This window comes from Erithacus rubecula, assembly GCF_903797595.1.
Source record: "Erithacus rubecula genome assembly, chromosome: 23".
NCBI lineage: Eukaryota > Metazoa > Chordata > Aves > Passeriformes > Muscicapidae > Erithacus > Erithacus rubecula.
Genome location: NC_136675.1, coordinates 784,143 through 810,115, shown reverse-complemented (window position 1 = coordinate 810,115; position 25,973 = coordinate 784,143). Strand labels below are relative to the sequence as shown.

Below are 25,973 nucleotides of genomic sequence, written 5' to 3'. Positions count from 1 at the left end.
CAGCCCTTCACCTACAGTGGAATCATCTTGTGCTGCCATGGCGAGCAAAGGGGGTGAGGGGCTCTTTGCAGATGAGGGTCTCCTCAGTGTGCTGCTGCTGCTGCTCCCTGGGCCTGATTCAGCTGCTGGTGCCTTCCCCTGCAGCTGTGTCAGGAGCCTGCCTGGAAAAATGACACTGCCAGTGCAAGTGACAGCCACCCATCCCTGCCATGGCCCTGCCCACAGGGCATCCTGCCTACCAAACTGCTTCAGTCAGGTGATGTTAGGCAACATAAAAATACCTTCAAACAATGCATTTTCCATATTCTGTCAAAATCATGGCCACACAGTCCGCATGTTGGGGGCAGACTGCTGTTGGCAGAATGGGGGCAGCCCCAGCATCTGCTCTCCCCATGGCTGGATGGCCATGGCAGTGCAGGCAAGTCTCTCACCGAGCCCGCTGCTGTGGCATCCAGTACTCTGGAGTTGTTCCCACTGAACTCGGGGTGCTGCTACAGCAGCAATATCACTTCACACATTTGATAACAAAGACTTGGGATGGCATACAGGGCTTGCCCAAAGAGCTACTAAAAAAAAGGGGAAGGGGATAGGGGAGTTAGAATAGCTGACTCTTTCTAATACAAGTGAATATGGATTTAAGCAGGGACATTGGGCTAATCATACTGGGAACTAGTTCATATGCCTTGTCTCTAGCAATTCCCACCAGTCGGCAAGATTTTTTCAGGAGAAAGGAGTAGATAAAATTTTACAACACATCTGTGAGCAGTCTGACCCAGAACTCAAAGCACAGGACAAATACTCCCAAATTTGCTACCCATGGGAAAGGAAGCAGAGAAGCAAATAAAACAAATGCCATTGCAGCTAAATTGCCTGCATTTATCTCATGGTCTAACCTTTCTGTACAAGAGCACCTCAATTCAAATGCACAGCTGAAGATCAAGGAATGAAAGTTTTTCAAGAGCATTTAAAGTCTGGTTCCCTTTACTCTCAAGGAAAGGTAGATGCTAAATTCCTTAAAATCACAAATGTGGGTCTATTTGGGACTGCATCCTTCAAAACAAGGAATGGAGGTTTAGAGCTGCAGAACTGTTTGGAAAACCCCAATGTGTCAGAAAATCTCCCTAATAACCTGAAGCCGCTAACACTGCCAAGGCCACCTTTAAAGCATATCCCAGGACAGGATGCTCTTGGCCTTCTTGGCCACCTGGGCACTCGCTGGATCACGTTCAGCCACTGCCAACCAGCACCCCCATGACGTTTTTTGCTGGGCAGCTTTCCAGACACTCTGCCCCCAGCCTGTAGACTCCCATGGCTGTTGTGGCCAAAGTGCAGGATGGGGCATTTCACCTTGTTGAACCTTGTACAGGTGGCCTGTAAAGTGCCCACACCCCACAGCCCCACAGTCAGACCAGGTTTCCTCACCGCTTCATCCCTATGTTTCCAGAATCTCAGATGTCTTGTTGCACAAAACAATTTCTTCACAGTGCCATAACACAGAAACAGCTCAAGCTGCTGCATCCCAGCAGGACCCCTAGGCTCATGTAATTAGTTTTGCAATTTTCCCTTTTATATTCATGTTTCCCACCACTTTTTGTCTTATGCTTCCTGCCCTTCTCTCCCCTCACATTTCCCATCATTCTGGCCTCATGTTTCCCCCTTATGTTTCATATCCATTTTTCCTCCCATTTCCCATCTTTTTCCCTTCACATTTCCTGTCCTTTTCTCCCCTCATGTTTTCTACCCCTTTTCCCCTCTTACATTTCCTGGAATCTTTTCCCTCTCACATTTCGTGTCCTCCTTTCCCCTCACATTTGCTATCATTTCCCCCTCATGTTTCTCACCTTTTCTCCCCTTCTGTTTTGCAAATTTCTTCTTCTCATTTCCTGTCCTTTTTGCTCAAACTTTTTGCTCAAGTTTGCTGTCTGTTTTGCCTTGCATTTTTTGCCCTTTTCTCCTCTCAAGTTTCCTGCTCTTTTCATCCCTCACTTTGTGTACCATTTCCCCCCTCACATTTCAAGTCGTTTGTCTCCTCGGATTTGCCATCATCTTTTCCCTCATGTTTCCCACTTTTTCTCCCCTTCTGTTTTGCAGCCATTTCCCCTCACATTTCCTGTCCTTTTTGACTCAAGTTTCCTGTCCCTTTTTGCCTTTCCATTTTCTGCTTTGTCTCCCTTCACATTCTTTGGACCCCTCACATTTCCTGCCAGTTCTTGTCTCACATTTCCTGTCCTTTTCTCCCCTCACATTCCCCAGCCATTTTGTCCCTTCATGTTTCCCACCACTGTTTTACCCTCACGTTTCCCAGCCATTTTGTCCCTTCATGTTTTCTTCCATTTTCCCCGTCACATTTCCTATTGCTGTTGGGGCATACATGACACACAAAAGGACACACTGTCCCAGTTTGGGGTTTCTCCTTTGCCCCAAGATCACCCCAGAGGGACACGAAGGTGGTTCAAACCCTGGTTTTCTCTGAAGCAGCTGAAGAGAGATTGCTGGAGATGGTTTTTTTCTTTTTCCAAGGATTGTTTATTATTTCTTATCTCAGGCACCTTTTGCCTGGCCAGCAGTGGTCTGCTCAACCTGGCATCCATGGTGGAATCTGTCTGGTGAAGGCAGGGCTTATCTTATATAGTTTGTACTATGTATTACATGTTTACAAAATTTTCTCAATACAATACAATTTTATTAAACGGTCCAGCCCTGACCCCATCCAATCCAAGAGTGCCAACATGTCACCCAACATGGATGACATGGAGAAGAAGGAGGAAAAGGTGTCCACCTCCTAAATTCTCCATCTTGGCCACGTGTCCCTTTTCATAAACATTCCCAAAAGTCTATTTATCTACGTTCTAACAATCTAATTTACACTTCACTAATTTTGGTAGCTTGTTTCCATTCTCCTTGTGCTGACAACTTCCCCCAGAGGTTAGAATTCAGCACCTGTGACACCAGGGTCTCACTCAGAAATCTTTGAGACCCTTGCCAGGGGGGTTTTGAGACCCCCAAGGAGCCCAGGGGTACGCCCTGGGCTCCCCCACACACTACATTTCAGAAGGTTAATATCTGTTTATTACAACGGCAGTCTTTTATACTTTCTACAAAGTTTACACTATATTCATTGGTTACAGTAAATCAATATAACATTCATTGCTGTAAAACCATCTCCACCTCTGTTTTTCACAAAACTTTTCCAAAAATACTTTTCCCAGCTGCAGGTTTTTTTCTCATTTATCTCCTTTTCTTTCTCCTCTTCTCAGTCTCCATACCAAGGGTTTTGGTAAAATTCCTTTCAGAAATAAATCTTATCCATTATCCCTCTCTGGCTGACAGACCAGCTGTAAACCCCCTCCCATAGTTTCCCATCCTTTGCCCCACACATTTTCCACCCACACATCTTGCTTTACTTCCCAGGTTGCTCCGTTGTACTTTAAAATACTTGCTTCCATATTGTTTCAAAAATGGTGTGCTATACTCGTATGTAGAGGCATGTGTGTGGTACAGTCATTATCAATTCTCCAATTGATTTAAGTAGAATTTTATTTTACTTATAAAGCTTATATGAGTATAGCTAAACTATAAATATATATTTATAATATATGAATGTATATAGTTTCTGTATAATATATATATATTTATTATATATATAATTTATACATCTTGTTTACATATATAAATTATATATCTAAGGCAATTCACATTCTAGAAATAAATATGGTTCAGAAAGGTCTGTGGATGGGCTTGGACTTCTCCCCAAGATTTTAGATAGCCAGGTCCGAGCACCCAGGATCCTTCTCTCTCACCCGCAATATTTCAAATTCTGTGACAGAAGCAGAGCCCACGTGAGCCCCTGTGTCTGCACACAAGGGACCATCACAAGGCCCAGGAGGAGCAGATGCATTGGGGACGTGGTTGTGTGCAGGGATGCAGCCCACCACAGCTTCTCTTACCTTCCTGCTGACAGATGAAATTGAAGTGGGTGCAGAGGCCATCCAGAGCCATAAAGTAGCCTTTTCTGTCTTGAAGGACTTGAAAAGACGTCTCAGAGCTTCCCCAGGACTGGGATCTGGATCTCTCCACAGACAGCATCTCTGTCCTCATTTTGACCAGCCTGGGGAAGGCAGGCAGAAGAGCAAAAGGGTTGAGGGTAGGCAGCTCAGCCTCTTAGAAGGAGCCAGGAGGGGACTGGCCATGACCACCTCACACCATGCTCAGGAGCTGTGGGGAATGGATCCCTACCAGTCAGGGCAATGGTGGAGTCAGTGGTCACAGAAATGCTGGGCTGCACTTTGAGAAGGGGCTTAGAATGCCAGGACATCCTTTCACACCTCACGATTCAGCAGGTGTTTGAGTTTGTGTCCCTGACAAGCCTTATGTGAAGGTCCCTCTCTGCTCAGTGGCACCAGCAGCACAGCGTGCGCAGGGAGAATCTTGATCTTTGCTGCTTTTTTAGAAACTTCAGGATAAAGCTGGTCTGAGCTGCCAGGCAACAGATGGAGGCATCCTTATCTCTTGCTTGCAGTGCGTCAAGCTCTGCAACACAGAGAGAGCCCAGATGAGCCCCTCTATGTGCAGAGACCTCTTGGCTCCTCCAGGCCCTGGCTTCCCACTCACTCAAGATGACATCAGCCAGGTGTCCTCACTCTGCTCTCTCAGGTGCCGTGCAGCCAGCCCTGGGCACAGAGCTCCATCAGCCCCTGCTCCCCAGTGTACATCCATCAGCGTGGCCCCTGGCCCTGCCTGACCCCCTCAGCAGCCCAGGGGTGGCACTGGGCAAGGCTGCCACCAAAGCCGCACACAGCAGGCACAGGGAGGTCAAGCCCTGCCCGTGGCAGCCCCAGGGCTGGGGGGCACGGGGCCAGGCTGCCCCAAGAGGGACCCTGGGGACTGGGATTCACCAATGAACCTGAGGGCCGCCTCTTGCATGGCGGCCTGAGGGCTCAGCAGGTAGGGCTGGCTGTCCCACACAAACCATTCAGCCCTGCTGCTTCCTTGGCCAGCTGGAGAGAACACAGGGCTGTGGGCATTTCTGAGACCTCCAGCTGACCAGAGCAGCCCCTCCTGCCAGCAACTACGGCTCAGAACCCTCCGTCATGCTGGGGCCATGGAGGGGACATGGGCCTGGAGGAGGCTGCTGTTCTTGAGACAGGGGCAAGGGTGCAGCTCTGGGCTTTGGGCCCAGGACAGGCCCAGCTGCAGAACTCACAGCCCTAGCATGGTGTGGTGGGCAGTCCTCACCCAGTCCGGGGCTCGTCCTCACCAAGCACTCGCCCATCCTCCACGTCTGCTCTGTCTGTACCAGGTGCTTCAGCTCTTTCCACTTGAGGAGCTCTGCTAGAGCCAGGATAGCTTCCTTGGAGGCCTGCAGTACAGAAGCTGGGAGGTGGCACCAGGGCCTGTGGAAAGAGACCTGGGCTTTGTTCCAGGCGTGACCATGCCCTTAGGAAGCTGGGACCTTGCCTTGCAAAAGTGTCCTGGGTGTCTCTTGGGGACAGCCAAGGGGAGCGGGGTTTGAGGTGCGAAGCCCTGCAGGGACACTGGTGGGGACAGCTGAGAAGCCTTTGGGGACACACATGTTCAGGCCTCGGTTGTGCCGGGCTGCTGCTGAGCCCTGCTGGGGCAGGCAGGGCAGGGGTTGGAAATGGCTGTTCCAGCCTGTCCAGCTCTGCGGGCCCTGGTTCCCAGGGGCTGCCCGGAGTGAACTCTGCCCGCTGCCAGCAGCCCTCACCCCAATGCCCGGGATCCCCTGGGGGATGTCAGCTCTCTGGGTCACTGCCCAGCCTGGACATCGGTACCTTGGCCACACGGGGGGCCTGGTCAGTCATGTGAAGGAGGAGCCGGACCAGGGCCTTCCAGGCATTTCTCTTCATGGCCTTCTTGTCCCTCCACGCTGTTTTGCCCAGCAGGTCTCTGAAGAGGCAAATGGAATGCTCCTGTACACACTCATCCCTCTGGTAAGAAGGAGGAAAGCTGAGCTTCGCACACAGCAGCTCCCTGCCTGTGGCCAGCAGGGGCTGAGCTGAGCTGCCTGAGGTGAGGGGTGATGCTGCAGGGTCCCAGCCCAGAGTGGGCAGCAACAGCTCTGGGCTGCAAGGCCCAGAACCCATCCCAGGAGAGCCCAGGGGAGTGGGACTTGCTCCCAGTGCTGTCCCAGGGCTGGGCTGCAGGGCAGCTGTCATTGCCCAGGGTCCCGCTGTGGGGCTCAGGCTCCCACATCAGCCTTGCCGCATCAAAGAGGTGCAAGAGACTATGCACCATCATGACGGCCGTGGAACTGGCCTCTCTTCTCCAACTGCTCTAGACATTGTGGAAGATTTCCAGGACCATCACTGAGTTCTCCCTGTGATGCAGTGATAATGCCTGTAAGGGACCCTGTGCTGATTTCTCACAATGTCTGATTTATTAAGGTCCGAGAGAAAATTTTTTATTTTTCTCAGCCTGAACTGAGAGATGAATATCAGTGTGCAATTTCTCATTAAAGCAACACAGATCAGTATAATAAAAAAGAAGGTTTTTTACCTTTTATGAAGCCCCTGACTTGCTGTGCTTTCTGTATAATCTATTTTTGAAATATTCTACATTTAAATGTCATGCTGGGAGCAGTCCTGAACAATGTAGCATCCTCACCATCCAAGGAGAACATTTCCAAGCCTTACCACCCTGTCTCCTTCTACCCAGACCTTGTCCCACAGTGCTGGGGGCAGCTCCCAGAGCTGGCTGAGAGCTGTCTCTGGCAGGCAGCAGAGTCCCTGCCCCAGCACAGTGCCCGGGGCTGCAGGACCCTCCTCTGCAGGACAGCCCTGGGCACCCCTGACTGATCTACACAAGAGAGAATCAGAGAATGTACCCACTGAGTCTGTAGGCATTGGGATGTTCCAGCTTTAGGAGATCACTGCAGGAGCTGCAGCTGCCTTGTCCTGCAGCCAGAGGATTCCTGTGCCAAGGGCTGGGAGTGATTCTGCCCCAGTCACTTCTGAGCACTGGGTCTGCTCGTTCCCGTTCTGTGCTCGGGGCGGTATCTCTCCTGTTTCTTCTATCATCTCACGCGCCTCTCCTCAGCCAATCAGACAATGCGATGAAGAAGATTCAGCCAGTCAGAGAGAGCAGCTCTGATGACTCACCGGTTGTCGGGCAGATTCGCAGCACACAGTGCTCCTCACCTGGACCCCACCTTCCCCGCGCAATCATGCTCCCCCCAAGTCCCTCCCCTATCGCGCCCCACAATAAACTGGTCCGGGGCGAAGTGGAAAGCTTTACTGGCGTCACTGGGAGCAACCGGGTGGGGGCAGAGTGACAGCGGGGCTAGGGCGGGGGAGACACACGACCTCCCCCAAAATCAGCGCGGGGGGCTAGTGGGGTGTCCTGGCCGGGCCCGAGGCCACGGGGAGGGGCTGCAGCCACTGCTGGGTCAGGAGCTCCCTGAGCAGGGAAAAAGGGGTGACACTGGACTGGGGGTCCCAGAGGTAGCAGACATACTCCGGGGGAGGGGGAACATGACCCCGGGATTCCACCTTCACCTTCAGCTTGAAGCTGAACCCCAGCACCAGGAAGATGAAGCCCAACATAGACCCCCCAAAACCTCTCTTAGACCCCCCAAGTCCCTCTAAGCACCCTCCCAATCACCTCCAGTCCATGCTGGACCCCTTACAACCTCCTCCCAATCTCTCAGCGACCGTGGGTGCCAGGGCAGGAATAACGGTGGAATGGCACCTCCCCAAAAACCGCCGGGAGGGGAATAAGGGGCTGGGGTGAAACAGAGAATAAACACGGGATTATAGAAAAAGCAAACGTAAAATATATACGATATATAAAATAAAATTTAAAACAAACATGAAAAAAGAATTCAGTAATGGCGAAGCTGCTTTTCTTGGGACTTTGGCTTTCTTGTCCAATTTCCGAGCTGGGTCTGAGACAGAAACTAGTGCGTGGGACAGACATTGCTGCTGAAGGGCTTCATAGTGGCAAAACTAAAGTGTCTAGTATCAAATAACGCCCTGAGATTAAGGGAGTAGGAGTGCCCACGCTGGATTGCCACGTCTGAAGCTTTTCATTTGTAATGAACAATGTAAAATTTCAACCCAGTTCCCTGTTCCCTCCCTCCTCTGCCCAGCGGTGCAAGGAGAATGGATGGGGGTTAGTTCGTGCTGCTGCTTCCCCCTCAGGAACAGGAATCCTTGCCCTGCTCAAGAGCGTAGGATCCCTTCCATGGGGTCAGTCTGTCCCCTGTCCAGCGGGGGTCCCACCCCACCCATGCGGTCACTCCTCGGCCCAGCCCTGAGGCGCGGCGCAGTCGCGGGACAGCCGCGCTCTGGCCGCGTGAGAGGCAGCGCTGGTTCGTGCTGGGCAGGAGCGGCAGAAGGAGCTGGGTGGCAGTGGAGGGTCAATCCCATCAGGAGGAAGAAGAAGAATAAGATGGAGGGGCCGGGACCACCTACGGTGTCCGATCCCTGGGGAGCAGTGGGGAGGGATTTGTAATGTCCTGGGTCCCCGAAGGACTCGCTCCATGAGGCAGGTGATGTGGGAATGAAAGGAGGGACTAAAATGCGGACAAGAGACTAAAATGCAGTCAGAGCCGCACCAAGGGCGTCTCCTCTGCCCATGTCTGAAGGAGCTGCACCGAATCACGGATGGTTGGTGAATAGAATAAAATACAGAGAATAGAGCAAAATAGAATAAAAAGCTGCACCAGGGTTCCATAGCACCGTGTCAATGAAGAGCCGCATCGCGGGATGGGCAAGGTCGGGTGTGGCTAGAAGGGCAGCGCCGGAGCGGGTGGGAGGTGTGAATAGAATTAAACATAGAGAAAAGAATAAAATACAAGAAAAGAGCCACACCGAGGGTTCCGCACCGTCCGTGTCCGGTTGAAGAGCTGCACCGAGAGCAGCAAGAAGTAGCGGTGGTAGAGAATAGAATAAAAAATAATGAAAAAACCCGCACCAGCAATGACCACTCCCTGACACTAAAAGAACCACCCTGAGGGTTTGTCGGGGCAGCACCGGGGAGTCTCGGCCACTCCGTGTCACGGAAGGGGCCGCAGCGAGGGGTAGGCAGGGCGCGGCCCGGATCGAGCCCCTCGCGTTGCGACACGAGCGGTGACTCTGTGGGACTGCGGCGGGGCCGAGTGGTGGCGGCAGCTGGAGCCGGGGAAGCGGCTTCCAGCGGCGGAGATGAACTGGGTGTTCCAAATCAGCTCCGCTCAACCCTCGGGCACCAGTAGGGTTCCGAGGTTGTTCCCAACCAGTTGCGCTCAGCCATTGGGCACCGCGTTGGGGCCGCCATGAAATTTTCATCCCACGCCGCCCCCACGGGCCAGACCCCTTCGGTCCCTCAAAGCTCAGAAATTATGGAGGAATATAACTAACATCATAAATAATTTTAAGTATAATCACGTTATTATTCCCCAGTAAAACCTTTTGTACCCTTTTCCCGTATACATAACACCTGTGTGCCCTTTTACTCTTTCGTGATTGGTCAGTACAAATCACATGATCCACGCTGGGGAAAAACTCTACAAGTGTGGGGAATGCGGAAAGAGCTTCAGAGACATCTCCCACCTGCTGCGGCACCAGGTGATCCACACAGGGGAACGGCCCTGCACCTGCTTGGAATGTGGACAGAGCTTTGAGGTCAGCTCCAGTCTGAGAAAACACCGACGCATCCACACTGGGGAGAGGCCCTAGAGGTGTCCTGAGGATCGGTGTTGGATGATCCCCAGTGACCCCCGTTGGGCAGAGCCCTGGTGATCCGTGGTAATGGTGATCCCTGTTGGCTGGGGGAAGGGATTGTAGAGATTTCTCTCCCTTCTCCTTGTCCTGCTGTGATTTGGTTGGTAATAAATTCCCTCCTGTGCCCAGGCTGGGTCTGTTGTTCCCGTTCGGTGCTCGGGGCGGGATGTCTCCTGTTCCTTCTCTTAACTCCTGGGCCACTCCTCAGCCAATCAGACAATCTGATGAAGATTCAGCCAATCAGAGAGAGCAGATCTGATGACTCACCGGTTGCCGGGCAAATCCGCAGCACCCCGTGTTCCCCACCTGGACCCCGCCCTCCCCGCGCAATCACGATCCCCCCGAGGGGTCCCCCCAAGTCCCTCCCCAGTCTCACCCCACAATAAACGGGACCGGGTCGAATTGGGAAGCTTTATTGGGAACACTAGGAGCCGCTGGTCAGGGGTAGAGTGACAGCAGGGCTCGGGGGGGACACACAATCCCCCTAAAATGAGCATGGGGACAGAGCGGAGGGTCCTGGCCAGGCCTGGGCCACGGGGAGGGGCTGCAGCCACTGCTGGGTCAGGAGCTCTGTGGGCAGAGAAAAGGGGGTCACTCCTATCTTGAGTCCCCAGAGGAAACACAGAATGCTTTGGGGGAGGGGATACACAATCCTCGGGACCTCCTCTCATCTTCTTGCAGAGATAGAAGCCGACCCCCAGCGCCAGGAAGGTGAAGCCCAACACGGAGCCTCCAATCCCCATCAGCACCTTGCTGGGGGCGGCATGTGGCAGCATCTGTGGGGGGTCTGCAAGGGTCATGACCCTCTAAAACCTCTCACAGACACCCCAAGACCCTCCAATTTCCTCCAGCCCACTTAAGACCTACAAAAGCTCCTCCCAATCTCTTCACAGCTTCCACAGGACCCAGCAAAGCCCCTCTTGTCCCTCTCACGATCCCATAACCCAATTTGCACCCCACTGTCCCAGGACTCCCAAACCATCTCCCAGTCCCTTCCCAGCCCCACCAGGACTCACAAAAACCATCTCAGACTTTTTCACTGCACAACCAACCTCATTGCAAACCCTGGTTTGAAATCCTTGATCTTTTTCCATCCCCTTCAGGCTCACTCAAATCCCTCCCAGTTACACCCAGCACTCCCCAGACTCCCTCCCAGTGCCCACTAAGGCCCCCAGAACCCCATCTCACCCTCCTTCAATCTCCTTCTCAGCTGTTCTAGGCCTTCAAACCCCTCTCCCAGTATAAACCAGCCTATCTCAAACTCACTCCCAGTTACTCCCTCTCCTAGATCTCCCAGTTACTCACCCACTCCCCCCACACTGCAGGGTCCAGGCTGTGCCCCAGTGCCGGCTCAGGGGGTGCTCCAGGCCAACATGCTCCACCTGGCAGCTGGAGGTGACGCTGCACTGGGGGCCGTTTACAGCAGTACGAGGAGCTGGTAGAAATCCAGTCCCCACTGGGGACCAGGTGAGTGGCCACCACATGCCCTGAGAGCTCCTGCTGGACCTAGAGCCATCTCAGCTGGATCTGGTCAGGGTAGAAATCCATCACAGAACAGAGCAGGCAGCCAGGGCTGGGCTGGGGGCTCGAGGGCCACAGTAAAATGGACACACTGGGGGGCACTGGGAGAGAGCAGGGACACACTGGGATCAACTGGGGGGGAACTGGGAGAGATGGGAGGGGGCTCGTGTGGCACTGAGAAGGATGAAATAGGAGAGAGTGGGGGAACACTGGGAGTGAGCCAAGTGGACTGGGCAATGGAAGAGAGAGAGTGTGGAGATTTGGAATTGAACTGAAAAGCACTTAGAATGGACTGGAAAGGCACTGGGAGAGAGGGTGGAGATCTGGGAGTTAGAAGGACTGGGAGTGGACTGGGAATGGAATAACTGTGCACTGAGAGAACTGTGAGGGACTATGACAACACTGGGAGAGAATGGGATGGCCTGGGAGAGCTACCAGCTACCTCACTTGGGGTGAGAGGGCAGGTGGCCACAGGGATGGGATCTTAGTTTCAGAGAGGATTTTAAAGAGGGCACTCTGGAGTGAGTGTTATCTCCTTTGCACGGTTCCCATAATCCCTTTCCACCAATAGGAAATTAATATTAATAGATGAAAGTGAGAAGAAAAAAAAAAACAAACTCCCAACAGTTTATTAAAAAGCAGTAAACCCACAAGGCAAGAAAAAAAAAAAAGGAAATAACTTTTAGATATTAAATTATCAGACCTTACCTCACACACACACATCTGGGACAAAAGACCCAACATGCCAGAGAAAAGAGATATCCCCACTCATGGCACATGGTACAGGTGGCACCAGCTTCTCCCCAATAGGAAAAACCATCCAGGGGCGATCCTGAAGGAGATGAAAGGCCGGGGCTCGCCCCGCCCTGGACTCCTCTCCAGCCTGGCTCTGCGGGCACGGTCCCGGCAGGTGGAGCAGCAGGGCTGGAGCCTCAGGCTGTTTTCTGTCCCGGCTCAGCCCGGCTCACAGCGGCTCTAGGTGCAGCAGCACCACTCTGCTCCTGCCGGCACGGAGCCCCCGGGCTCCAACAGAGCAGCTGCTCAGTTCAACTCCAAGGACAACAAGGCTCATACTGTAGCCTCTGTGAACCAAGCAAATGAAAAAAAAAAAAGAAAAATCACTTAGGGTGCCTGGGTCAACAACACTTCTTAGCTCGTTGGGCTTGGCTCAACAGGACACATAAACCTCGGCCTAAGACTGTGGGAAACCCTTGAAGTCATGGGGAGCAAAAGGCTCACTCCCAAAATCTCCCTGTTCAGTTATGTAGATTGTTATTAGAAAGGACTCAGTTCTCTTTGTTACTATCAGTTACTTTTCTGCTGAAGAAGTTATAATATTGTTAATCACTCTTTCCCATTGGATCTCTGCCTCAGACCCTGCCTTAATCCCTTCCTCCACCCAAGTGTATAAATATTCCTGATGTATTCTGGACCCTGCTTTCTTCAGGTTCCTTCCTAGTGCAGTGCACGCCTTTCCCTCTGTTGTTTTCACCTAATTAAAGTTCTTTCTCTGAACAATCAGATCAAAGCTCTTTCCATAAAAGTCACCACAACCATTTCCAGGGAAAGCCACTGGTCAGACTGTCCAGGCTTGGACCTGGGGGGGGGGGGGGGGGGGTGGGTGGGTTTCAAGTGGAGCAAAAACCCACAGTGCACAGAGAGAGCTGCGGAAAACCTGAGCAGCAAGGCTTCAAAACGCCTGTGCAGTGAACAAGGAGCCTCTCCCTGCCCTGGCCCCACACACATCCCGTTCTGGGCTCCAGGGGTTTAGATACAAAAACCATTCCTTGGGTACAAAGCAGAGGATCATGGAATGTACCATCACAGTAACTCACTCCAAGAGAATCGTGTATGCAATAATCACATGTATCTATCCATCTATAGAAGCAGGTACCGAGCTCTAGATCCAGCAATGTGCACATAGGACAGGAGTGGAGAGGCTGAACGGACACCAGGGGAGATGTGGAATGTATGGACAGAGCAAACCCTCCAAGGGCATTAACCTGATTCCCAGCTTTTCTGTGTTTGAAGAGCTTCGACTGCTGGATTTGAACAGACTGAGATCTCACCATGAAAAGCAGAGCAGTTTGGAACCAGACACTGCTGCTGGAGTCAAAGTCTGCACTTGTCACATCTCAGATTTGAAAAAGATATTGAATAAAATACTCTCTTACCTACAACCTTTCCCAGCCCATGCCTCCTCACACATTACAAAACACAACAGATCTCTTTCTAAAGGGCAAAGCATAAAGTAAAATGAACATTGAAAATGTTTCTTGATAAAAAGTCACATTGAGAAAATAGAAAATAATGAAGTGTGTCTAGAAGAACCAGCTGTAATTTCTCAGGTATTTGGCTCAGTGTCAGCTCAGAGCCAGGCTCTGTCTCCCAGGTGCCCAAGTCCCCGGGCCAGCTCTAAGCAGCCTCTCCAGGCTTTCCAGCCCGGCTTTCCCTGGCTCTGCCCCAGGCAGGCACTCGGTGTTTCCGTGGTGCCCCTGCCCCGCTCAGCTCCCCATGCCCTGCAAAGGCGCCCAGGCTGCACTCGGTGCCCCTGGGTGCCACTGAGTGATACAGTGACTAACCCCAGGGCCCAGGCAGAGCCCTGAGGGACACCCCTCGTCCCCGGCCTCCCGCGGGACACGGAGTCGCTGCCCAGAAGGCCCTGGCACGTCCGGCCCTCCAATTCCTGCTGCCCCGGCCAGCCCGGGCTGCAGCCCCAGGGCTCTGCAGGGTGGGGCTGGGGCTGTCACCTGGCACCGTGGCCAAAGCCTCCCGCTCAAGGTCACAAGTCTGGGGCTGCTCCGTACTGCCTCGAGGCTGTGCCTCTGCTGTTGGGTGCCGCATGTGGCCCTTTGTGACATGGGTGTGTGTCAGGGCCCGTGGTGATGCGGGACATTGTGGTGCTGTCATGAATGAGAGTGTTTGAAATCGCTTAATAATCAGTGGCAAGGGCATGAACAAAAGTCAAATTTAATATTAAGTGACAACGCACAACAGGTTCATTGGCAAGATTCACTCTACTGCCTACAGGAGAGCTAAGGCACAACAAGGGAAAAGAAGCAACAACAAAACCAAACAAAATCCAGGCAACCAAAACAGAAATGAACTGAGAACTCTCTAGGGGTGTGTGGGTGTGTGTGCTGTGTTTAGGTGCATGGGACAAAAGACAGTGTGAGCAAGGATTAAAAGGAACACGGCCAAAAAGCTTAACAACACTGAGTAGCACTTTAACTTCTGCCTTAATTTGAAACTTAACTTATACTTTAGGCCTAGCAATTCAACAGAGGAATACAATTTAACAGCATTTAACCTATCTTATAAAATTCAAGTTCTACTTAGCAACTTAAGAGGAAAAACAACAGTCACCTTATGAATTACATTTAACAGCTTAGCAAAAGAACAACACTTAGCAGTATTTAAGTAAGTTCATAACTATATCTGGCCCTTGATTACAGGCCTAACTTAGATATCCAAGGTACTCACACATGTAGGAAAGCAGTATTTCTCCCAGATTTGCTATAGCATATGTGCAGGGGCACACACAGAGAGAGGAACAGTCACAGCAAGCAAGGTACCTGTGAAAAATTCCCCTCAGAGCTCAGTGAAATCCTCCCTTCAGATGTTTGTGCATCTCCGAACAACAAAACAACAAAACAGGAACAACACACCTAGCCTGGCATAGCAAATGAATTTATTAGCAACCACACCAAAGCAGGACAAGGAGAAGGGAAAGAAATCTCTTCAAACCCCATCCCCCCACACAATGGTGGTCACCAGGACCACAGATCACCAGGGCTTTGCCCAAAGGGGGTCACTGGGAATCATCCAACACCGATCCTCCCATGGGGGATGGAGTTGGAGCAGAGCACAAAGCTCTTCGCACACTCGGGGCACTCACAGGGCTTCCCTTAGTGGAGCATCCGTTGGTGTCGAGTCAAGTTAGAGCTTGTGGAGAAGCTCTTCCCACACTCAGGACACTCGTAGGGCCTCTCCCCAGTGTGGATGCGCCGGTGTCTGATGAGGTGGGAGTTCTGCTTGAATCTCTTCCCACAGTCAGGGCAGCAGAAGGGCCTCTCCTCTGTGAGAATCTGCTTGTGTTTGAGGAGATTGGAGCTGCTCTGAAACCTCTTCACACAATCAGGACACTCGTAGGGCCTCTCCCCGGTGTGCATGTGCTGGTGGATTCTCAGATTGTTGCTCCATCCAAAGCTCTTCACAAATTCCAAGCAGGTGTACGAACTTTCCCCTGTGTGGGTCATCTGGTGCTGCATCAGAATGGAGATGTCACTGAAGCTCTTTCCACACTCCCCACACTTGTAGGGCCGTTCCCCTGTGCGGATCCTCTGGTGTTGCATCAGCTGGAAGTTATGACAGAAATCCTTCCAAAATTCCAGGCACTTGGGGGGCTTTTCCCCTCCGTGAGGCTTCTCACCAGCTCTGAGCTCTGCCTGGATATCCGTCTGCCTTCCTGGCACAGGGAGGATCTTTCCTCCTCGCAGCTGTCTGGGTTGGGTTTGCAGTTCCTCCTCCTGAGGGATCTCCGGGGCTTTTCCTCCTGCTCCATCTGCCCACGCCTTGGGAATGAAAAAGCCTGGTTTGGGAAAAAAAACAAGAAGAAAATACCTTGGACTGGAGTTTCCTCCTTGCCCAAGTTCATCTTAGGGAATCATTGCGCATCTTGTGTCTCTAAGAACCTCACAAACACCAAGACTCAGCCCAAAAATCCTCCAAACGTGATAACACAGATCAAAAACTCCCCAAACAGCCAGATTCAGCCAAAACCTTTGTGGGAGTCCAGGGTTTTTCCCTGGCTCCTTTGGGGGTGCAAAAACCCCCCTGGCAGACCCCTCAGAGACCCCCGAGTGCTGCCCAGGAGCTGCAGGGGCTGGATTTGGCTCCTTGGGAAAATCTGCCCACGCTGAGAGAAGAGACACAGAAAAGAATGATGAGTAAAGTGTAAATTAGATTGTTAAAACGTAGTATAAGTAGTTTTTTAGATTGTTTATATTAAGGGCCATGTGGCCAAGATGGAGGACCCTGGGTGTGGTGGACTTCTTCCTCCTTCTTCTTCATGTCATCCATGTTGAAGGTGCACCCTGGGAACCACAGATTGGATGGGAGAAAACTGGACATTACAAAGAGGTTACATGGCATTGGAGAAAGTTTGTAAATATTGTATACGTAGTTTAGAGTATAAAGACCTTGGCTCAGCCCTCTCAGGAGATCTTTCTGCTATGGTCGACCTGCAGAGCGGACCTGTGCCAGGCTGTCAGAAACTTTTTTAAGATAAGACAATAAACAGCCTCAAAACAATTCAAGGTCATCTCGAGCTGCTTTCTTGTCGGTGCCTCCGAGAGAACCAGACTTTTTACCACCTCCGTGCCCTCTCTGGGGAGGTCTCAAGCCTGAAGAGACCCTCAGAGACGGGACACTTGGCGTCCCTGGATGCGCGTCTGGATTCCTGAGCTCGTGAGGTTGGAAGCCCTGAAAATCCACCTGAAAAAAGCGGCAGAAGAGAGACCTTGATCCGACTCCTGAAAAGCCAGCTACCAGGCTCGTGTTGGAAGGGAGGATCCCGGGAATTCCTCCCCCTGCGCATCTGCTGGACAGAAGCCCAGGAGGACTCCGATCCGGTTCTGGCACCTTTGCCTTTTGGTGAGTCGGTTCAGATTCAAGATACACTACAGGCACACACAATGGGTGGGTCCCTCAGTCATGAGCAGGTCCAAATACTGTCTGTATTAAAGTTTTTAGCCTCCTCCCATCCAATTCCAGTAACGGAGGATGAACTCAAAGAATTAATTGTGTGGGTGAGAATGCACTACCCACGCATTGATACAAGTCAGATATTTAAGGTACCATTTTGGCAGCAGGCAAATAGAGACATTTACCATGCTGCAACGCTGAAGGATCTTAAGGCTAAAGATCTTTTAACAGTAGCAAGAGTAATGCTGGAAGCATTAACTACAGAAACAGTACCAGTTTCTGGTCCTCTGAAGGCCATAGAGGGTCTCTCAGGACCGGAGGAGGGGACATCCAGCCAGCAGCTGATGCCTGTACAACCCGCCTGCCAGCAGCAGAGCAGTTCATTTTCAGATACCCCAGATTCCTCAGATTCACCCCAGTTTATAGATTTACCCACACCCACTCCTCGAATGGGAAAACTCAAGATGGAGGTTTTTCCCAAAAATTTTGATGATTTAGATTTTTGTTTTCTCAGTCCCTCAAAAGCATCCTCAACACCGGTGGGGGGGCAGCTGTATTCTACCCCAAGAGCGGTGGGAGGGGCCGAGGAGGGGCAACAAACCGGACATACCATACCTTATACCTCTGAAGTGGCAGAGATGACGATAACCCCAATTCGTGGTGTTGCGGGAATTAATAGAGTTACTGTAACACCATCGGACCTTCGTAACACTGACATTTTACCAATTCTGCCACCGTCTGCACAAGGGGAAACACCACAGACCTCGAGACCCGGGGCAGGGGGGACAGAGTCGCGCGCTGCAGCGGCAGGGGGGGGAGAGATAAGTGCAGAAACCCCCGCGCGGTTCGTGGTTCGCGAAAAGCCCCTCCTGCTCAAAAGCGCTTCATCGGGAGCGCAGGTGGCACCTCCCCCACAAGCGGCGGGTTCAGGCGCCGGGGCCGCAGAAGCGGCGAGGGGGGGGACCTCCCAGATAGCGGCCGGGACAGATTCCAGCGGGACCGGTGCGATGGGACTCGGGGGGGCGGCACCGCCCACACCGGGAACGGCGATGGCTGCGGGGAGTGACATGCAGGCGGCGGCGGGGCCATCTGTGTCAGGGGGGAGCAGGGAACGCCCGGAGAGGGGGGTAGAGGAGCCCCCCGGCCTGGAAGCAGCCGGTGACGCATGCGCAGTGAGGCCAAAGAGTAGGGAACACACGCATGCGCGACGGTTGGGGCTCCCGGCGTCTCCGATCCCGGAAGTGACAGGGATGGGGCCACAGACTTTACAGACAGAGAGATACCTATACAGACCTACCTCGCAGGGACAGGAGGGAGGTCGCAGGGACAGGGACCAGGACGATGGGCAGACTGCAGGACACGGGACAGGGACGGTCCGTGCCGGGTGGGGGCGTGGCCAAGGGAAATATGGCGGCTCCTCTGGGGGGCGGGCCCAACTACCGGAAGTCGAGCAGTTGCCATGGACACGACAACAACAAACCGAATCACTTCAAGTGAGACCTACAGCGCCACCGTGTGGCGGAAGACTTATAATGCCAGATTATTTTCCAGTTAAATATAAGAAACAAACCAACAGAGGAAACAAGATGCCATTGTCTCCTGAAGAAGATCTTGAGAACACCCTACGCATCACAGCATCAGAAGGAATTCCAGTGAGCATGGCAAGCGCTGGAGACATTCAAAGCCCTATGGATGTGATTGTGAAAAATATTTTTGAAGGATTTTCTCAGCAAATGTGGACTGTTCTAGAGCCTCATTTTCATAAAAGGGCTGAAATTCTACCAAGCTCTCCAATTCCTCAGACAAGACAAAGAACAATACAGGAAGAACCACAGATTTCTACAATATCAATGGATCAAGAGATGGATGAAGCAGCAGCTTGGCCTCAACCTCGACAACTAATTCCTTTGAGCAGACAAATTCCTACAGAAGCACACATGTCTGCAGCAGCAGCTCAAGAAACTTTACTTGATTGGACAAATATTAGAAGGGACTTGATGAGAAGCAGAGAATATCCTGCAATTGGGTCTGGTGAAATAGTCATGCCAGTGAATTATGACCCACAAGGACAAAACCCAAGATGGCAAAGATTAAATCATGATTTAATTAAAGACTTAATTAAGGCAATTAGAGATTATGGACTGGGATCTTCATATTTTAAACAGCTTTTAAAAGGTATTCTCAATGAATATGACATGACTCCATATGATATGAGATCTCTTGTTTCATTGATTCTTACTGACACACAAGCACTTATGTGGGAGAGCAGATGGAGAAGGGCTTTGGAAGAGCTGCGAAGGAAATACCATGGTGGTCCTCATGCTAATCTCACCGTGGCAGAGTTAGCAGGAGACCCTCCTCATGATGATCCAGCACAACAAGCTGCCAGGCTTCCAAGGGCAGTGTTGACAGACATCAAAGAAGCAGCTCGCAAGGCAATTCTTCAAGTTTCGCCAGCAGGAACACACGATATTATTTACACAGAAATCAAACAAGGTCCATCAGAACCTTTTTCCTCATTTGTTGACAAACTTACACAAGCTATTGATAGACAAATTACAGAAGAAACAGCAAGACCATATTTGCTGAAGACCCTTGCATTTGCCAATGCAAATCCTGAATGCAAAAGAATCATCAGTGCTTTGCCAGGTGAGCCATCCTTGACGGAGATGGTCGAAGCCTGCAGCAAGATTGGAACACCAGAACATATAGCTTCGGTTGTCAAAGACCAAATGGCAAATATCTTTCAAGAACAACATGAAAAGATTCTTGCAAATTTAAAAAAGAAAAAGAGTTTATCTGAAACTCAGTGCCACAATTGTGGAGCTTTTGGACATTTTAAGAAGAATTGTCCTCAATCCACAAAGACTTCCAAGCTACCAGAACTTTGCCCTAGATGTCGCAGAGGAAGACATCTGGCCAGTGAATGTTACTCTCTGACAGATGTGGACGGAAAACTATTGCCACTGCCAAAAAACGTGAAGAAAAGCGCAGGACCGCCATGCGCGACGACAGAAATGACGGTGGTGTCACAGGGAACAGCAACAATACCGGCTCAGGCACAGTTGTAGGGGAACGTCAATCTGACTCCCTCAGCAGGGCGTTAGGAGACATCCCCTGTGACAGGGATTTGCTGCCACCAGGAACGCAGTTCATCCTGTCAGCTTCAAAAGTAGTTTGTTTTTTGAATGAAGAATCTGCATCTATACCTACAGAATTCAAAGCACCGTGCCGAAAAAGACAAGATTTTTTAATAATAGGCAGAGACCGGTGCAGCATTTTTGGACTGATAATATATCCTACTATTGTTTCAGCAGACTGCTTCGAAGAGCTGACAATTTTAGCAAGGGCTCTTCGACCTCCACTGACAATTCCACAAAATACCCAACTGGCAAAAGCGATAGCTCTGCCATCGCATCCACTGGAACATCAAGTAATGCCAGCGATGGGCGAAGAACATCCATATTACAATGACCATGTCGAAGTACACGCGTTATGGTTGAAGTACATAACCCGTGAACAGCCAAATATTACTTGTGACTTGATATATAATAACAGAAAGATAACCATCACAGGGATGGTGGACACCGGAGCTGACGTGACACTGATTTCATACATTTTCTGGCCTCGAGAATGGAACTTGGTTGTTCCTTTGGGCCAAATCACGGGTGTTGGAGGAAGTTCTATATGCCTCCAAAGCGAAAATTCAATAACATTCATGGGACCCGGAAAGAAGACAGCTATCACTCGTCCATTTATCGTGCAAAAGCCATTCACTGTATGGGGAAGAGATCTCCTTTCACAGTGGAACATGTACCTGACAATGGATTTTTAGTAGGGCTCACTGCGGCACTCGCCACTCCAAAACTGACATGGAAAACTGATACACCTCGTTGGGTGGATCAGTGGGCCTTGGAGAAGAAGAAGTTGAGTGCATTGAAAATCTTGGTGAAAGAACAACTAGAGAAAGGACACATAAAACCAACAAACAGTCCTTGGAATTTTCCAGTGTTTGTCATCTGGAAGAAGTCTTCTGGATCGTGGAGATTACTTCACGACCTCAGAAAATTGAATGAAATAGTGGAGGAGATGGGACCTCTTCAGCAAGGACTTCCATCACTCACAATGATTCCCAGAGACTGGCCTCTTGTTATTATTGATCTCAAAGACTGCTTTTTCAGTATTCCACTTCATGAAGACGATGCTCACCGAATGGCATTTTCTATTCCAAGTTTGAACAGAGAAGAGCCAATGAAGAGGTATCATTGGGTTGTTTTACCCCAAGGCCTCAAGAATTCGCCAACAATTTGTCAATGGTATGTGGCACAAACTTTGGCTCCAGCAAGACACAAATATCCCAAAGCAAGAATTGTACACTATATAGATGATTTGCTGATTGCTGCATCGACGGAAAAAGAACTACAAGAAGTCCGTGCTTGTGTGATCGAAGAAATACAAAAGGCAGGACTCGAAATCAGCACTTCAAAGATTCAAGAAATCGCACCTTGGAAATACCTTGGATGGAAAATCACTGAACAGACAATCAAACCACAAAAACTAGAAATTAACTCAAAAGTCAACAATCTCCAAGATCTTCAACAACTCCTTGGAGAAATCAACTGGATGAGACCGATTTTGGGAATCACGAATGAAGATCTTTCATCTCTGTTCGATCTCCTGAAAGGGGACGACAACATCAAATCCCCCAGAACTCTTACACCAGAAGCGCAAATAAGCCTGCAGAAAGTTGCAGAAATGATACAGGACAGACAAGCACACCGATATGTGGACTCTTTACCATTCCATTTAGCAGTGTTGGGAGAAGAAACACAGCTATATGGTTTGATTTTTCAGTGGGACGAACACAAAAAAGACCCTCTTTTAATTATAGAATGGGTTTTTCTATCTTACAGATCTCCAAGGACAATTTTTACAAACTTAGAAATGACAGCACAAGTGATAATAAAGGGAAGGACAAGGTTGATGACAATGACAGGCAAGGACTTTTCAATAATATACTTACCCTTAAAGAAAACATATTTTGACTGGGCATTTCAAAAATCACAGGACTTGGCGATTGCACTTTTAGATTATACAGGCACTTGTTCGATTCATTATCCAAGTCACAAATTATTGAAAGTAAAATTAAGATTTAGAGAAAAATCACGAGTAAGTGAGGAACCATTGGATGGAATCACGGTATTCACTGATGGTTCTGGGAAAACAGGCAAATCAGCAATTACATGGCAAAATCCAATTACAGGAAAATGGGAATCAAATGTAAAAATAGTACAGGGATCACCACAAATTGTAGAGTTAGCAGCAGTAGTCAGAGTTTTTGAATTATTCCAACAACCACTTAATTTGGTCACTGATTCGGCATATGTAGCAAATGTAGTTAAAAGGCTGGAAGGATCACTTTTGAAAGAAACAAGCAATGATGTTCTATATTCATACTTGTCATGTATGAAAACAATGTTGGAAAACAGGACGCACAAATATTTTATCACACATATTAGAGCACACTCATCACTTCCAGGATTTCTAGCGGAAGGAAATGCGCAAGCAGACAAATTAACTATGACTGTCCAACAAACGTTACCAGATATTTTCCAACAAGCAAAATTGAGTCATGCATTTTTTCATCAAAATGCACAAGCACTGATGAGATCCTTCCACCTTTCCAAAATGCAAGCAAAAGAAATTATACAAACCTGTCCAGATTGTCAAATGGTTCAACCACCAATCTCCATGGGAGCAGTTAACCCACGGGGATTGCACAGTCTTCAATTATGGCAAACTGATGTTACAAAATACCCCCCTTTCGGCAAATTAAAAAATATTCACGTTTCTGTTGATACATTTTCAGGGGCAATCTTAGCATCTTTACATACGGGTGAGACGGCACAGCATGTGTGTAGACATTTTCTACAAGCATTTGCAACATTAGGTGTGCCACAAGAAGTAAAAACAGATAATGGACCAACATACATTGGAAAAGTTTTAGATAAGTTTTTGAAAAAATGGGGTGTCAGACATACGCTTGGCATTCCACATTCATCCACAGGACAGGCAATCATAGAAAGGACTCACCACACACGGAAAACAATCCTTGAAAAACAGAAAAGGGGGGAGTCGGAGGCAACGCCTCATATGAAATTGTGCAAAGCATTATATGTGTTGAATTTTTTGAATGAATCCCTTTCAGAGCCAACACCGCCGATTGTAAGGCATTTTATGAATGAGACAAGAGCCAAACTGAAGGAAAATCCTTTGGTCATGGCAAAAAACCTTGAAACAGGTAATACTGAAGGTCCTTTCAAATTAATCACGTGGGGAAAAGGGTTTGCTTGTGTCTCCACAGATAAAGGTCTGAGGTGGGTGCCTGCAAAGTGCGTCAAACCGTACCGGGCTCCAGCGCAAGCAGAAACCAGCCCTGCGTGTGAAGAAAGGAACTTGCAGACCAAGACAAGAAACAGTGACGTGAATTCATCAGCCGAAGCAGAGAAAACTTAAAGGATTTATAGAAAATTATGTCTGTTTATGGAATTTTGTGTATGATTTTTTTGGCGAGGATTTTAGGCAACGATATGGATTTGCCCATGATGCAGCCCAGGGAGAATGTGTGGGAAAGTTTGGCACAGGCTGCGGGGTTGGACACGATTTGTTTGACACACTCTAGGCCGAAAAAGCCATTTTCAACGTGTCTGGTGGCCGTTCCAGTAGAGGAATGGGCAACCCCAAAGGCAGATGAATGGTATGCGTGGGTTCACTCTCTCCCTGAGGCTTCTCTCGAACCAGAAGAATTAGAAATCTTCGGTTCGATGAGAATGGATTTTTGTGTGAAATTTGAAGGTTCAGAGGTGACAAAGAAACAGATAGATGTCACCCCAAACCAGGGTTTCTATAAAAATGATAGTTTATGGTGCAACGAGACATTGATTTTAGACAAACCATCCTCCCAAGTTCCTGTGCGATTGCCACAAGGAATCTTTTTTGTCTGCGGGGACAGAATTTGGCCTGCTGTCCCTGCAAACATCAAAGGAGGTCCATGCAGCATCGGGAGGCTCACGTTATTAACACCAGATCAGAAAATTTTGAGAAAGTTAAAACAGAGACAAAAAAGAGGGATTGAGCAATACGATCCTAATTGTGACGACAATTTCTATTCATGGGGCAAGGCGAAGAGAATTTCCGTGGCGATATTCTCTCCCCAAACAGCATCTGGGGTGGCCTTGACACAATTGGATCGTTTGGGTTGCTGGCTGAGTAAGAACACCAAAGCCATCTCCAATACACTGAGTGACATGTTAACAGATGTCGACAGTGTGAGGAAGGCAACCCTTCAAAACAGAGCAGCAATTGATTATCTATTGCTGACTCACGGACACGGATGTGAAGAATTTGCAGGAATGTGCTGCATGAACCTGTCTGATCACTCAAAATTGATTCATGAAAATATAAGACAATTGCAGGAAAGTGTGACAAAACTGGGAGAGGCCACGGGGTCTTGGATGGACGGTTTGTTTGACTTTTTTGACCTCTCTCCCTTATGGAGAGAGATCTTGAAAGTTGGTTTTTATGTATTAGTAGGGATTGTTATTTTCTTTGTTGTCTTTTTAATTGTACTACCTTGTATTTTTCGTTGTATTCGGAAGGCTCTGGACAGAACCGTGAGGGAGGTCTTTTTGGTGCAAAGAGAAGGGGGAGATGTGGGAGTCCAGGGTTTTTCCCTGGCTCCTTTGGGGGTGCAAAAACCCCCCTGGCAGACCCCTCAGAGACCCCCGAGTGCTGCCCAGGAGCTGCAGGGGCTGGATTTGGCTCCTTGGGAAAATCTGCCCACGCTGAGAGAAGAGACACAGAAAAGAATGATGAGTAAAGTGTAAATTAGATTGTTAAAACGTAGTATAAGTAGTTTTTTAGATTGTTTATATTAAGGGCCATGTGGCCAAGATGGAGGACCCTGGGTGTGGTGGACTTCTTCCTCCTTCTTCTTCATGTCATCCATGTTGAAGGTGCACCCTGGGAACCACAGATTGGATGGGAGAAAACTGGACATTGCAAAGAGGTTACATGGCATTGGAGAAAGTTTGTAAATATTGTATACGTAGTTTAGAGTATAAAGACCTTGGCTCAGCCCTCTCAGGAGATCTTTCTGCTATGGTCGACCTGCAGAACGGACCTGTGCCAGGCTGTCAGAAACTTTTTTAAGATAAGACAATAAACAGCCTCAAAACAATTCAAGGTCATCTCGAGCTGCTTTCTTGTCGGCGCCTCCGAGAGAACCAGACTTTTTACCACCTCCGTGCCCTCTCTGGGGAGGTCTCAAGCCTGAAGAGACCCTCAGAGACGGGACAACTTTCTGCAAAATATTAAAGATTCAGGCCCCATAAAAAACCAAAGCACCAACATTTATCCCAATAAAGCTCAGAAAGACCAAAATTCACCACTGTGAGTCATGGATCCCCCTCCCCTGTAACCTGCTGCATGTGCGGGGGAGAAGGCTCCTGGAGCTGGGAGACAGGCTGCAGACACAGGGAGGCATGGAACCTTGTGCTGCTTCCTGTTTCTGCTCCTCCTCCTCCTGTGTCCCTACTGTTTCTCACACTCCTCTTCCTCCTACTATTCTTCCTTCTGCACAATCCCACCTTCTCCTCCCATGTGCATCATTTGACCATTTTGTTCTTCAGTCCTGCTTCTCCTTCCCTTCTCCTTCTGACCCCAGGCCCAGCACCCACTTCCAGCTCCCTATTCCCCCCAAACCCACAGCATCTCAGCGCAGGGGCAGGGATGGAGCTGGGGTAGGGATGGAGCTGGGGCAGGGATGGAGCTGGGGCAGCGCTGGGCTCTCGACTGCTCCCGCCCACACTCGGTCCCCACTGCAGCTGCTTCTGTCACGGCAGCGCGGGGGGGCCCGACCTTGGCGCTGCCCCCTCCCACCTCCCCAAATTCCCCTCACGGGGGCGCTAGGGCCCATGTGGGGAATGCTGGGAGCTGCGGATCTGCCTGGACCCTATGGAAGGA

General features: G+C 49.9%; 1 protein-coding gene and 2 long non-coding RNA genes across 3 annotated transcripts in view; 1 reads left to right on the top strand and 2 right to left on the bottom strand.

The window, feature by feature from the left end:
- Positions 1-7,562, bottom strand: part of LOC306811649 (TOG array regulator of axonemal microtubules protein 2-like) — a gene marked incomplete at its 5' end in the record, with an annotated part of 37,387 nt that extends 29,825 nt beyond the window's left edge. The window contains 4 exons of the mRNA XM_079325569.1: positions 4,896-4,997; positions 5,236-5,359; positions 5,793-5,907; positions 7,474-7,562. Coding sequence (XP_079181695.1) covers positions 4,896-4,997; positions 5,236-5,359; positions 5,793-5,907; positions 7,474-7,562 — 430 coding nt within the window. The remainder of the gene's footprint in view (positions 1-4,895; positions 4,998-5,235; positions 5,360-5,792; positions 5,908-7,473) is intronic.
- Positions 1-9,928, top strand: part of LOC306811815 — a 152,368-nt gene extending 142,440 nt beyond the window's left edge. The window contains exon 3 of the long non-coding RNA XR_013776739.1: positions 9,852-9,928. This is a non-coding gene — a long non-coding RNA (uncharacterized lncRNA). The remainder of the gene's footprint in view (positions 1-9,851) is intronic.
- Positions 9,929-14,918: 4,990 nt separating this feature from the next.
- On the bottom strand, positions 14,919-25,742 carry LOC306811818. Its single transcript, XR_013776743.1, has 2 exons — positions 25,309-25,742; positions 14,919-16,025 (listed from the first exon to the last, which is right to left on the bottom strand). It is a non-coding gene; the product is annotated as an uncharacterized lncRNA (long non-coding RNA).
- Positions 25,743-25,973: the final 231 nt, after the last annotated feature.